Here is a 15,352-nt window from a genome sequence, read left to right as displayed (position 1 = left end):
TTCTGATGAGAGATATACCTAGAGAGGCAAGCAGCGGAACTTAGTAGAAAGAACATGGGCTTGGGAGTCAGAGGTCGTGGGTCTAATATTAACTCCACCACTTACCAGCTGTGTGACTTTGGGCAAGTCACTTAATTTCTCTGTGCCTCAGTTACCTATCTGCAGCGTGACTCAGTGGAAAGAGCACAGGCTTGGGAGTCAGAGGTCATGGGTTCTAATTCTGGCTCCACCACTTGTCAGCTGTGTGACTTTGGGCAAGTCACTTAACTTCTCGATGCCTCAGTTACCTCGTCTATAAAAGGGGATTAAGACTGTGAGCCTCACGCAGGCAACTTGCTTACCCTGTATCTACCCCAGAGCTTAGAACAGTGCTCGGCAGATAGTAAGCGCTTAAATACCAACATTATTATTATTATTATTATTATTAAAATGGGGATTAAGTCTGTGAGCCCAGTCTGATTACCTTAATAATAATAATAATAATAATGATGGCATTTGTTAAGCACTTACTATGTGCCAAGCCTTGTTCTAAGTGTTGGGGGAGATACAAGGTAATCAGGTTGTCACCTTGCATCACATGATTGAAATGTCCAAAGTCAGACATCAGGCAAATATTGGAACTGGGATTAGAACATCTAATTAGGGATTAGGTGATACAAGGTAATCACGTTGTCACCTTGTATCTACAAGGTGGTCACCTTGTTCTTGTATCTTAGAACAGTGTTTGGCACATGGTAAGTGCTTAATGAATACCTGCATTATTATTAGACTGAAAGCTCTTTGCAGGCAGCGTTTTATCTATTTTCTCTACTGTAGTCTTCCAAGTGCTCAATAGAGTGCTTTGCACCCAATAAACATTCAATAAAGAGCACTGATCGATTCTCAAGATCATAATTTATGGCTCCTTACATCTAAGTAGGAAATGATAGGGTATACTAAAGGTAATTGATACTAATATCCCCAATGCTTGATTAGAAACTTTGTAACCAGATTGCTATATATTATCCAAAGCAACAAGAATAAATCGGAACACCAGTGTTTTTTTTGAAATATTTGTCTCGTACAAAATGACAGCAACTTCATATTCACTGGTGAGTGATCAACAGGTGCAGATTTAGGCAGAAGCTGATAAGGTAAGGACATGAGTGGAAGCTTTTAAGGGATGATAAATGTTTGTACTCCTTATGAAGCAATCAATCAATTGTATTTATTGAGTGCTTACTGTGAGCAAAGCACTGTACTAAGCACTTGGGAATGTTCCACAAATCAGGGTTGATAGATATATTCTCTGTCTACAATGAACTTTCAGTTCAGAGGAGCAGAAAGACTAATATAAATAAATAGATTATGGATGTGTACATAAGTGCTGTGGGGATGAGGAAAGGGTGAATCAAGGGTGAAAATCTAACGCAGAAGGGAGTGGGAGAAGAAATAAGGACTTAGTTGAAGAAGGAAGGCCTCTTAGAGGAGATCAGCTTTTAATAGGCTTTGAAGGTGAGCAGAGTGATTGTTGGAGAGGAAGAGGAAGGATGTGTGCTAGAGGTCAGTGGTAAGATAGAAGAGATCGAGGTATAGTGAGTAGATAGTGAGTAGCGAGAAGCAGTGTGGCTTAATGGAAATAGCCACTCATCAGCTGTGTGACTTTGGGCCAGTGACTTAACTTCTCTGTGCTTCAGTTACCTCATCTGTAAAATGGGAATTAAGACAGTGAGCCCTACGCGGGACGACTTGATTACTTTGTATCTACCCCAGCACTTAGAACAGTGCTTGGCACTTAGTAAGCACTTAACAACTACCATTATTATTACTATTAGAGTGCTATTAGGGTGAAATGTTCAGGCTAGGTTGTAGTAGGAAATCAGGGAGGTAAGGTAAGAAAGGGCAAAGTGATTTGGTGCCTTAAAGCTAATGGTAAGGAGTTTCTATTTGATAAGGAAGTGAATGGGCAACCACTGGAGTTTCTTGAGGAGTAGGGAAACATGGACTTATGTCTTTCTAGAAAAATGGAAAAATGGTCTGGGCAGCCAAGTGAAGTCTAGACTGGAGGGGAAAGAGAAAGGAGGCAAGGAGGTCAGAAAGGAGACTGATGCAGTAATCAAGGTGGGATAAGATAAATGTTTGGATTATTTCCTTTATTTCCATAACTATCTCCCTGGCCTATCATACCCAATTATTTGGTTAGTCCAACCTGATTACTGTACCAGTCTTCTGATCTCCCTTCTTCCAGTGAGTCTTTACCACCCCCAACCTCTTCTTCATACCATCCCTACTGCCCCAGATTCCTTCTTCTGCAGAACACTACTTCCCCATTTTCAAACCCGTGCTGAAATCCCACTTCTCCCAGGAGGGCTGCCTTCCTTAATCTCTCATTTCTCACACCTGTAATATCCTCCAACTGCCATTTCAGCATGTCCGCATCATCTGAGCACTTGGGCACTCATCACTCCAACTGTAGCGTATAGCGTAGTTCCTCTGATCTGCAATTTTTCAGAGATGGTCTCCCCCACTGGACTATAAGCCTACTGAGGGCAAGAATCAGGCCCTCTAATTTTATTGATTCTTCTAAGGATTTAGTTCAGTGCTTTGTATACTGTTGGAGGTCAGTAGATATTTTTGACTGATTGATTGGGCATAGGCAGTGACCATTTGGGGAAGGGTGATGGTACTGGCTCAGAGGGTAGCAGGAAGGAGGTGTTGGAATGACAGAGTCTACGCTGGGCTAACTGGGGCCCAATTTGGAGTCACTGCCTTGGAGTGATCTTGGAAGACTGAATCCTCTCCTGAGCACAGAAAGGGAAGAAAGTGCAGGTTTCCCAATCCTCTCAGTTGGAGCTTTTGGGCTTTGAAAGAAGGTAATAACTAGTGCCCTGCAGCTCCAACTGAACTGGGGTCAATATAGATCAGGCTTTTAGGGAGAGGAAGCAGAGGTGGTGGTGGTGATTGAGAGGCAGAAAAGAAGGGGAAATGGAAATACAAGCCATTGCAATTTCTCCTCCACCGGAGACATTGCTGAGGAGAGATGTCACCCCAAATCTACCTGGGAGAGTCCCATCCTGTCACTCCAGAGCAGGGCAGGGAGAAGCAGGACTTGAAAATATTTACACAGTTCGGGAAAATTGTATGGTTGTGACTGTTGGACACTGAAAAGGCCTGCCAGAGGGGTGAAAAAAATCAAAAAAACTTCCCCTTTAGCCCTAGTTCTACAGTAGATCTTGTTTTCATGTTTCCTATGATGTACTATTTTTATCATTTCAATCTTTCCTCCACCCAATTTCTTCCTCCTGTTGTTAGATTTGTAAGTACTCTGTGGGGTAGGGGCAGTTTATCATCAGATTATAAATTCCTTGTGGGCAAGGGATGTGTCGACAAACTCTATTACACTGTACCCTCTCAAAGGCTTAGTACAGTGCTCTGCACACAGTAGGTCCTCTATAAATAAGATTGATTGATTAATCCTTGTATTTTTTCCATGTTTGCTCTGCACACAAGTAGAAGGTGATCAAAAACTTCCACTAAATAAAGGAAAAAATGACATTCATTAATTCATTCAATCATTTATTGAGCACTTACTACATGCAAAGGGCTGTCTGGGTCTCATATGCAAGGGGTAGGATAGAAGGTTAGATGAGACAGACATAAGATCAGGGTAGAGTGTGGGCCTAGGATCGAGGGAATAAAAGTCTAGTATGTTCTAGATAACAACTGGAATTTCAATCGAATAAGGTTTTGAGACAACAATATACATCAAGTACCAATCAGAATTACTACTAATTATCTTCACCTTTTTAATTGTTTTGCACCATATTCAAATATGAATATAACAGCTACTGCTTATAGTAATTATTGCTCAGTAACTACGTAATATTTACCAGCACCCTAAGTATCTCTTTCCTTCTTACAATTTGATGAAACACTATTGTCTAATTTTCTATTGTGATAAGGTTTATCTTATTGAAACTCAGGTTATCAAAACAATGCAAATTCTGAAAACTATCTGGGAAAACTTGTTTTTTGAAAATAGTACCCTATGTGTGCAACCACATAGCTCATCATCCATAAATAACATCACAGATCACAGAACAACATAAAAGACCTCTTCTTGAGCTGAGCTTTTTGACGGTAAATTATTCTACACTAAGCTCATCTGAAAAGGATAGCTATCTGGGAATTCTTGCTTTTTGAAAGTCTGGGTGAGAGCACACAACTCATCATCCATAAATCATACTTCTGATAACAAAACAACATAGAAAGCCTCTCCTTGATCTTAGATTTGTGACTATAAATTATTCTAGATGCTAAGCTTGTTGTGAGCAGGGAACATCTCTGCCAACTCTGCTGTCATCTATTCTTCTAAGGGCTTAGTGCAGCTCTCGGTACACAGTATGCACTCAATAAATATGACTGATTGATTGATATCCTTTCTAGTTAAGCTCAGAATATCAACTCTAATATGAGAAGCAGCGTGGCTCAGTGGAAAGAGCACGGGCTCTGGAGTCAGAGGTCATGAGTTCGAATCCCAGCTCTGCCACTTGTCAGCTGTGTGACTGTGGGCAAGTCACTTAACTTCTCTATGTCTCAGTTACCTCATCTGTAAAATGGGGATTAAGACTGTGAGCCCCACGTGGGACAACCTGATTCCCCTGTGTCTACCCCAGCGCTTAGAACAGTGCTCGGCACATGGTAAGCGCTTAACAAATACATTATTATTATTATTATTAATATGTAAGAGAAACAAAGCAGCAGCATGGCCTAGTGGATAGAGCACAGGCCTGAGAGTCAAAGGTTCATGGGTTCTAATCCTGACTCTGCCACTTGTCTACTGCATGGCCTTGGGCGAATCACTTCAGTTACCTCATTTGTAAAATGGGGATTGGGACTGTGAGTCCCATGTGTGTCCAATCCAATTTGCTGGTGTGCACTCCAGCTTAGTACAGTGACTGGCACAGAGTTAGCACTTAAAGAATATCATAGTTATTATTAAGGTTCATTTTGTTTCAAAGTGAAATGTTGACTGCATCCCTAAGCACTTTAGAGCATCCAGATATTAACCAAAGTTAGTTTAGCTGTCCTCTGTGTCTGAAGATGCCACCAATCTTTGATGGTGAAAATGTGGGAAAGTAGCTGGAAAGATTAATATGGGAATGACAGAATTCACTACATTAATGACCTATGAATACTTTGCTCTGTAATACAGAGGTGTTTGCCTAGCACTGCTTTGACTCTGCTGCGGAATCAATCAATTGGTGATATTTATTGAGTGGTGACTTTGTGCAGAGCACTGGACTAAGCTCTTGGGAGAGTAGAACGCAATATAGTTGGCAGATGTGAGCCCAGCACTCAATGAGCTTGAAGCCTACTGAACTAACAGATCTCTTGTAACATCTGCTTCAAAAAGATCACTCCTCCTTTTGATTTCAGCACAGCAAGTTAGTCTATTGGTCACAGTTTTGTTTTTTTTTTTTTTTTCCCAGTAATCACTTGCCATGAAGGAAATTCTGAGACTATGCTTCATTGTGTGAATCTGGGATCGCATGAGGCTGGTTTTGAAGGGACAGGAGAGGAAATCCTTTTTCATGTTCTTGGAGAGCCCCTCACCTCAGGAAATGTGTCTGTTATATTGGTATGTATTGGTGTGTTGGGTATTTTTGTTACCCTATTTATTTTGTTAATGAATTGTACATCGCCTTGATTCTATTTAGTCACCATTATTTTTACGAGATGTTCTTCCCCTTGACTCTATTTATTGCCATTGTTCTTGTCTGTCCGTCTCTCCCGATTAGACTGTAAGCCTGTCAAACGGCAGGGACTGTCTCTATCTGTTGCCGACTTGTTCATCCCAAGCGCTTAGTACAGTGCTCTGCACATAGTAAGCGCTCAATAAATACTATTGAATGAATGAATGAATGAATGAATGAAAGTGTGTTGTACTCTCCCAAGTGCTTAATACAGTGCCCTGCACATAGTAAGCTTTCGATAAACATGATTAACTGATTGATGGATTGAAGACATCTAGTGATGACATCAGTTGGGGCCCGTGCAATTCCAGGGAAGAATGAGGAACAAAGGGAAGGTCAGAGAAAAAGTTTAAATGAGCAGATATAGGAGGAGACAGTTTTTCCCTCCTGCCTCCTTGCTACAGACTGAGGACCAGTCCCTGGCTTTAGCACAACAGAAACATGTGAAGGGCCTCCTCAAAAGAGATAAAAACAAGTGGAGGTTGCTAAATTTGAAGATAAGCAAAAACTGGTATCAAATAAGGGTTGGCTAAACCAGGATATTGTTTAAAACATCTATTTCCTATATTTACTGTTGCTGAGTAGCTTATTTTCTAAAAGAGACTTAAAACTGCATTTTGTTACCACTGGGTACAAATCAAACATTTTTATAACTTTTGGCTTCATATAGTTGTCCTTTATAACAAGAGAAGCCAAGCTTGACAGTGAAATTCACCTATGAGCAAATGTCTTGATCTATGGTTATGGTCACATTTTGCATTCACCAAAAGGCACCTTGTTGTGTAGCTTATGTTTTCCAACATTTGATGCTGCAATTATTTATTTATATTTTTTGCAATTTTGCTTCCTTTCTTTTCATCCTTATGAAGCTTCTTTCCCAAAAAAAAAGCTGCTCTTTGCTTGACTGCAGTCTGTCGAGATGGTCTGCCCTTGACAAGTGACTCCTAGTCAATCAATCAATTGTATTTACTGATCATTTAGAGCACTATACTAAGAGTTTGGAAGAGTACAATATTACAAAGTTGGTAGAGATGTTCCCTGCCCACAACGAGTTGGGATGCAGTATTGTCTGAGGTTGGTTTTACTGAATCCTTAAACTATTTCCTCTGTCTTCCTGGGTTTAGGATTCCAAACTTCAACTCACTATTCAGCAGCTGTTTGGGTATCCTGCCATGATCCACTCTCCTTGAGTGTGCCACATGTGCTGAGGCGAGCAAAGAATCAAAGTTAAGGGATTGAGTTCATTCTCAAATGCCGTTGTTTGTGATCTTGACATCTGGAGTAGAGCATAACCCCAAAATGATGCTGATGGAATTAAGTGGACAAATGTGGCACTAATATGGAGTTTAAGTGTCAAGGCCAAAAGACAAGGTAAGACAAGGTTTGACAGCTCTACTGATATGTAGACTTTTAGTTTGGTGTCCAGACTAAGGCCACCTGCCACTGTCCATTGGCATGCTGGCCTTCTTGATTTGGTTTACCACTTCTTCGTCTATCACTGAATGTGACTACAGACTCTCTTGAAATATTATGGTATTTGCTAAGCACTTACCATAGGCCAGGCTCTGTACTATATTCTCCCAAGTGCTTAGTACAGTGCTCTGCCCACAGTAAGCATTCAATAAATACAATTGATTGATTGATCACTTCATCACTGGTAAGTATGCTGCCTAGGTAAAACAATTCTGTGACAATTTATAGCTCCGTGGTGTGATTGATTTTTAAATTTTTTTCGGTGTGTGTGTACCTTCCTGGGTGCAAGCTGAGACATCACTTTGATTTTCATTTGACTTATCAAAGCCTATAAGGATTGGTTGGCTCAGTGAAGTGGCTTACATTCCTGTTCATGGGATCTTGGTTGTGGACCTCTAAGCATAGCCAACTACATACAACAATTCATGGATGGGCTGTTTTTTTCAGACTTTGCATGGTGTTCAAAGTCTGTTGACTTGGAAGAGTTTCCCAGAGGTTCAGAAATATATTCTGACACCTGCATCGGGTCTCTTGTTGCATTAATCAATCAATCGTATTTATTGAGCACTTACCTTTTGCAGAACATTGTACTAAGCACTTGGGAGAGTACAATATAACAGAGTCGGTAGATAGGTTCCCTGCCCACAACGAGCTCACAATCCAGAGGGGGAGACATCTTCCAACCTGGATATTTAGAATAAATTGACCGGGACCAAGTCCACTAAACATTCCTGCTTTATTCCACTGGAGATGGAGAATGGACCAGACAGACTCAGCCAGTCATGGACTCCTGGAGTAGTCTTAGAGCTGGATAAACTATTCAGGGTGGCCAAATTTGCTAAGCAATTTCCAGAGCAGAGATCTGCTGATCATATCAAATGCTTTCTTTTGGCCTATGCAAACTGTGTAGGAGGTCTTGGGGCTGTTCCCTGCTCTTTTCTGCTTCTGACTCACAGTAAAGATCCCATCTGGCAAAGTCACACTGTGATTCCGGGACATTAAGTTGCCAATATTCTTTAATAGCAGATCCAGGAGTATGCTGGTAGGCAATGGAAAGTAATGAGATGCCTTCATGTTTCCACAATATTATTCCCACTCTACTGCTGAGACCACAGGGAGCAGGTCAGAAGCAAATGTCCCACCTCCCTCTTCAGAAGCTTCCTGTGTCTCTTGGGGAGTTAGATCTACCCAGTCATGAGAGGATGGCAGCAAATTACCTGGATGCTATTGATGGAACTATTCAAGACCATATAATGAAGGCAAATCAATTCAAGGGACCTCCACTGGCCCTTCAAAGAGGTCCTCATCATCACCCCCTAGACCATGGGGGATGTGCAGAGGAAGCTGACGTTCAAGAAGACCAAAACAGAGAAGCAGCATAGCTTAGTGGACAGAGCACGGATCCCAAGAGTCAGAAGGACCAGGGTTCTAATCCCAGCTCCACCACTTGTCTGCTTGATCTTGGGCAAGTTACTTCATTTCCTCTGTGCCTCAATTACCTCATCTGCAAATTGGGATTAAAACTGTGAGTCCCATGTGAGAAAGGGACTGTGTCCAACCTGATTAGCCTGTATCTACCCCAGCTCTTAGTAAAGTGCCTGGCACATAGTAAGTGCTTAACAAATACCATTGAAAAAAAAAGGATATGGGATTCTGGAGATCATTAGTGGATTTGTTCTCACTTCACAGGTTGAAGCTAAACCCAGTGGGACTACAGATGACTACTATTTGTATTGCTCTTCATGGTCTCTGAAGAAGGAGGTTTCCCCAACTGCCCTCTGCCTCTTCTTTCATTGTTTGGAAATTCTTTTTTAAGTCAAACCCAATCACAGAGGTCTTCCCACACTAAGCCATCACTTCTCCTACTCTTTCTCTCTCCCTTTTGCATCTTCTACGCACTTCAAGTTGTAGCTTTTAAGCACTTGATATTCTCCCGCTCAGTCTCACAGCACTAAAGCACATACCGGTAATTTATTTTAATGTTCGTCTTTCCTTCTGAACTTTAAGTTTCATGTGGGCAGGGAAAGTGTCTACCAACTCTGTTGTACTGTACTCTCCCAGGCACTTAGAACACTGCTCTGCACACAGTAAGAACTTAATAAATGTCATTAATTGAAATACCACTGATTGATTGATTGAAGAGAAATCCTTTTCTTTGGGCTCATTCTGATCAAGGAAGGTTGCATTTTACAGATGTTTTTAAGTCTGGCACAGAAGAGGTAACACAGACCTGGGAGTATTGGATTGAAGCCTCCCCACATCCACTTGTATCCACATCAACTCTATCCATTAAACATCCCCAACCCACCCTCAAATGCCTCATTTCAGCTCAACATAGAGCACTGAACAACATAGCTTTGAGTCTTTACCGAAAATGTCATAGTTTCATCATCTTTGCAGTGGAAGTAGCATTCACTGAACACCTAGTTGTTGTGGTGCATGCACTAAGTGCTTGGAAATTCCAGAATAGAGAAGTGCAATGGTCCCAGTCCACAAAGACCTTACATTCTATCAGTGGAGTAACCATAAGCATATTTACAAGTCTAATGGTGAAAATAAATGAGTGTGTATTTGTAACTCATGAAGAAGGTAAGATGGCAGACTAAGGCAGGTAATCAAAACTTGCCATTTTGTACAATTCAGGAATACAGCAGAAGAGAGAGAGATCTGCAGAAGATCAAAAGAAAACTTAAACCATTACAGTCACAATCTAAAGACATTATTAGTTGGACTATGTACACTTCTCTTTCCCTAATATGTGGGGTAAGAAAAAAAAAATTGGTCACATTTTTGGCTCATTGTAGCTATCCAGATAAAGTGGATGAAAGTTTTGTAATCATTTCCTCACATAACCATCACTGTAGCCAAACCTACATGGAGAACCAATCAGGACAGTGGCTTCAAGGATGCATAAAATACAGTAAAACCTTATAGTTCATTTGTGTTACCAGAGTGAAGTTTTAAGTGCAACCATGCTAAAAAGCCAAAGAATATCATTCCTTCTCAATTGGGCTGACTAAAACCTGAATACATGCCCAAAATTATCATCAGAATCTTAACAGACTAAGTTTCAAAAATTCCATCATTACCCATGACCGCTAAAAAATATGGCTTTAAAATATTTTCTTTCTTTTTTGCCAGTGCTCAGTCCCCTAGGCATTTAAGTCCTAAAGCTTCACAACAGCAAAAAGTGCCACCAAGAACTCCCAACCTGGGATTAAAGGAACTGAGTGGTAGCAAAAATATGGGAAATGAGTTTCCCTTTCAAAAGAAGACTTACAAATGGTATGCAAAATGTAAATGTAAAATGCATAAAGTACAAAGTAATACATCAACAACTAATAGCTTTGAGGGAGATTTCTTGTATAGTATGCTAGAAAAGCTAATTTAAAAAATAAAGCAACACTTCTGCATTTTGTATGAGATGTCAAAAAATTGTTAATGGAGCCACAGATTCAGCACTCTCAAATGGAAAGGAAAGATTTCATTCAATGCCATCACAAAAGAACAGGAAATTATGAAAGTGTTTTAGTAGTATTCTGTAATATTAACGAAATCCAGAATATGAAAAGTCAATGCTGTCAACTACTTTTGCGTACTTAGATCTCACTTGACATGAGGCACTCACAAGAATCCCAATCTGTGAGCAAATACTGGTGAATTAAGGTGTCAAACTTAGAAATTCCTCTTTTGGGGGTTACATTCATTCTTATTTGAATTTTTCATCAATTCAGCAAACTTTCATAGCTAACTGTTTTTAGTAAACTTTTTCCTTTCAAAAAAATGTATAAAATGCCTGCTATTCCCTAGAAAAATTGGTAAGTACATTAAAGCCATACTATGAAATTAATAAAATACCAGATGCACTTGAGGTTACAAGAGATGGAAAGCAAACACACTTCACATGGGAAAACACACATCACATGGACAAAGGACACAAATTAAAATACACTGCCTCATATCAAAAAGTACATTAAAAATCCTTGCAGAGATGCAACCTTTAATCCTTGGGTATTTTATAGGCAGTGCACATTGTATTTTTCAATGCAGCTTTTCTCATCATTGACAAATGATCACAGCCAAAGAACAAGGCAGATTCAAGTAATACTTTGCATGTTAAGCTGTTTTCTTCTATCTACAACTGAGACATGTTCCGGTTTAAAGGGGCAAAATTGCTCTAATTGTCTCTCTTCCTAGGGCATCCCCTTTCTGAAGTAACAATCCTCCTACTTAACAGGTAACATCTGTGGAGTTGCTATTGATTTTGGTTAGAATTTCCGTTCCCCCTTATTTAAAGAAATAAAACTGTGGTATTGAGAATATAACAAGAACATGAAACCTTACTAAACCCTCAATCCCTACATTGTGTTGTAAAACCATTTTAAAACTTTTTAAGACTGTTTTCAATCCCTGGGCCATGCTTTCACCTTCAAACATCTATTGGAAACATCTATTTAACTATGTTACTTTAATGCTTTCCAATTATTTCTGAAGACTGACTTGGAATAATAATATACAAAGGAGTGATTAACATACACCAATAAAAAAGAAGTGACTGATAACCATTAACCATAAATAACTAGATATATTAGAACCTAATATGTATGATGTGCTCTATTGGCGTGAAATATTTGTTACACATAGCATGCATGTGAATACATATCAAACATTCATACACATACAAGGACAATGGTTTATGAGTAGTCCTGTGAATTCTGGATGCTCCATTTTTGCTCCCGTAAATATCCCATGCTTTTGCTTTGATGGATTCATTTTATCTGATGTTAACAAAGAGTTGAAATGGGAACAATTGAAGACTACTCCTTTGAAAGAACCATGCCTCTAACTGTGACGCATGACATTACCCGAGTAGAAATCTTAAAAGGTGTATTTTCATTTTCATATTTCATTATGTGAGATATTCATATTTATAGCAATATTTCAGTTCAGTCCCTTGAAAAAGAAATCTGCATGTGTCCTAAGTAGTAGAATCTGCATGATGCAATTTTCAACACATTTGATATATTATAATAATTCCTCTGTTACACATTATTATGCAAAAATGTAAATATGACATGAGAACCTATTTACAGAAAACCAAGTTGAAGAAAACTCCAAACATAGTAAGAACATTTCAAAAATTCCCATTTGGATGCTTATGAGTTTCAATGTAATGAGCACTTTTTTTTAACAATTGATGACAAGCTAACAGAAAAAAAAGTGTATTTAATTTGCTAAAATAAGCAAATGTTAATAAATTAAAATGTAATATAAAACAGCAGTATAGCACATGACTGTGCCATTGTATGTACAATGTTAGAATATTTGAAGTCTTTCTTTATCAAAATTCTCGTCAATTAGGCAAACATACCAATATCAAAGTACCATTGCCGAATAGGTAAAATAACATGAGGGTCCAGTTATTTTAGTGGTTATACTAATAATGAGAAACATGATTTTGATGACTTTGAGTTTCTTCATTTTTTCTCAAAATTTCAAATATTCAATTTCATAATTTCAATGATAGACGTATCTAAATACTGAGCATATTTGTGCTGAAAATTTAAGAATAATAGAGTCTATTATTCAAGAGCAACTTTCAATCTTCATTACCTTTATAAAATACAAAAACAAGTATGGTTAACTCTGGTTCATACCTTCAAAGTAACCTACTCTTGCAGGCAGTGTCTTCCTTGGTGGTTTCACAGGGAGATGTTTATTTTCATTGTTTTTGAATAATGCCAGTCGCACAGCTGGGTCTAGAAAAAAAGAACAAGTGAAACCAAAGGTCAAGTCTGACTAACTCATTCCATTAAACAGCTATTTTTGATTAAGGAATTTAAGAGTGATCAAAATATACTCTAGAGCAATTAACAGAAAAAAATAGTGTTACCATACATGAGTTATTGTGAATAGGTGAGCATGGACAACACTTGTCGATTCATTCTTTTGAATTTCGATTTGTATATTTACTGAATGAATCAACCTGTTCTGCTAAAAAAAATCCCAGAAGTGCATGGTGTAAAAGATAAAGGTACAGTTATTAAATAAATACAATTTTAAATTTTTGGGTATTTCTGGTTTTTTTTTTTTAATTTAAAGGTCTAAATGATAAAGGGAAAGTAGTCAATAAAACAAATCATTTTTTTATTACAAATTTATTTAAAATTTGTCCTTGAATATGCACATATATACACACGTCCAACAAATCAGTCTAAGGCAATCTAAAAAAGTGATTCTTATTCAGACCCTGATTCTTTCATTTTACTGATCCTATCTATTTTAAAGTCGGGCAGGAAGAGAATGCCCCAGTTGGATCAAGGAAATGTTTATGATAAACCACTGTAAAAGAATAATGAGTTTGATGAAGATAGCAAAATGTATTGTGACACAAATATTTTTATCGCTTCTCTAAACGGTCCTCTTCTCCCAGACACACAATATACGCTGTTCAGTAAAGTAAAATTTTCAGTAGAATGCTATTTTCTTTTCTTTTGCTTCTGAATAATCTAAATCCATTCATTCATTCAATCATATTTATTGAGCACTTACTGTGTGCAAAGCACTGTATTAAGCACTGGGGATATTACAATACAACAACAAACAGATACCTTCCCTGCCCACAAGAAGCTATAAGTAGCAGGCAGGGAAGCAGGACAGAACCAAATGACATCTTGTTCCAGGAATAGTTGCCATTGTCCTAAGATCATTTCCTTTTCCTAGAATATAAAAATGATAATTATGGTACTTGTTAAGTGCTTATTATGTGCCAGGCACTGTTATAAGCACTGGGATAGATGCTAGGTAATCAGGTTGGACACAGTCCCTGTCCCAGATAGAGCAGACATGCAGCAGGGCTGAAATTAGAACCTATGAATTTCTGACTCCCAGGCCTCTGCTCTATCCACTAAGCCATGCTGCTTCACCTATGAAGTTGAAGATTGAAAGTGGTGGATTGAATAAGGGGATTTTTGAGTATGTCAAACAAAATAATGTAGGAGTCAGATAAAAGGATGGTAGGTAAAACAGAGGAAACTGGAAGGGATATCCTTAGTGGAAGGGGAGTCATGTAGATCGGGCAGGGAGCAGGCATCAGTGGCAGTAAAAGCTGATGTGTCATATGGAATGAACAGAGTCATAAAATTTTGGCTCAGTGGTTTGAGAAACCGATAAGTTGAATTAAAAAAAAACAAACACATGCATACACTGCAGTGCCAGACAGAAATTTCACAGAGACTGGAACCAGTGCAAGTTCAAAATTATAATATTTACATATTAATAGAAAAACAATACAGTACACATAGAATTCCAAGGCTTGTAGGAGTTTTCTCTGTGCCCTGAGACATTTGCTCAATTACAGGACCGAGACAATAAGCTGACTTCAGATGGCGCAAAAACTAAGCCATGACTTCCAAGTGAATTGACAGTTGAAAATTAAAAAGTCCCGCCTGAGTCAAAAATGCTCTCTGCGTTAGCTGCTTTGGCTTTGTAACACTCAAGAGGATCAGAAGTTCCCCAAGAGAAATGATCTGGGGGCAGAGAGAGGCGGGGTCAAGGCTTCCCACGTGATATCATTACATTATGCTGCAATACAACAAAATGATGTCACATGAAATGCAGAACTGCTTGATTAATGAGATGAAATCCTATAGAACTGGTGGGCAGCAAAACAATCCCTGCCTCAGGTGGCCAGATGTCTGAAGCCACTTTTGCACTGACTTTAAAAGGCTACAAGCCTGTTAATCTACTGTTTATAGTAAAAGCAGAAAAAAATGCTGGCTCAGTCACAAAGAAGGATTATTACTCCCTTAAAATATGTACTCACTATAACCTATCATACAATAATCTAATAAATCACTATGGGTCTGATGATCTAGATATCTGACATTAAGATCCAGGGGACAGAGAACAGGATTGTGCATCATAGTACTTACCTGCTGGGTGGCTTTGGGTAATGTATCTAATGTAACTAACTTCTTGGTGCCTGAGTTTCCTCATCTGTAAAATGAGGATTAAATAACTGTTCTCTATCCCCCTTAAAACTCTGAGCCCCATGTGGGATGGTGACTGTGTCTGACTATACCTACTCCAACACTTAGGACAGTGCTTGGCACATAACTAGCACTGAACAAATGTTATCATTA

The 15,352-nt window shown here is 38.9% G+C and overlaps 1 protein-coding gene across 7 annotated transcripts in view; it reads right to left on the bottom strand.

The window, feature by feature from the left end:
• The window catches only part of LRRIQ1 (leucine rich repeats and IQ motif containing 1), a 165,697-nt gene that overhangs the window by 57,993 nt on the left and 92,352 nt on the right, over positions 1 to 15,352 (bottom strand). For all 7 annotated transcript variants that reach the window (XR_003764483.2, XM_029079406.2, XM_029079407.2 and 4 more), the window contains one exon: positions 12,866 to 12,967. Coding sequence is in view for 6 of the 7 variants with exons in the window: in XM_029079406.2 (XP_028935239.1) it covers positions 12,866 to 12,967 (102 nt within the window). In the remaining variant the exon portion in view is untranslated. The remainder of the gene's footprint in view (positions 1 to 12,865; positions 12,968 to 15,352) is intronic.

Source organism: Ornithorhynchus anatinus, chromosome 14 (assembly GCF_004115215.2).
Source record: "Ornithorhynchus anatinus isolate Pmale09 chromosome 14, mOrnAna1.pri.v4, whole genome shotgun sequence".
Taxonomy (NCBI): domain Eukaryota; kingdom Metazoa; phylum Chordata; class Mammalia; order Monotremata; family Ornithorhynchidae; genus Ornithorhynchus; species Ornithorhynchus anatinus.
Note: the sequence above shows the minus strand (reverse complement) of the source record. Positions and strands in the feature narration are given on the sequence as shown.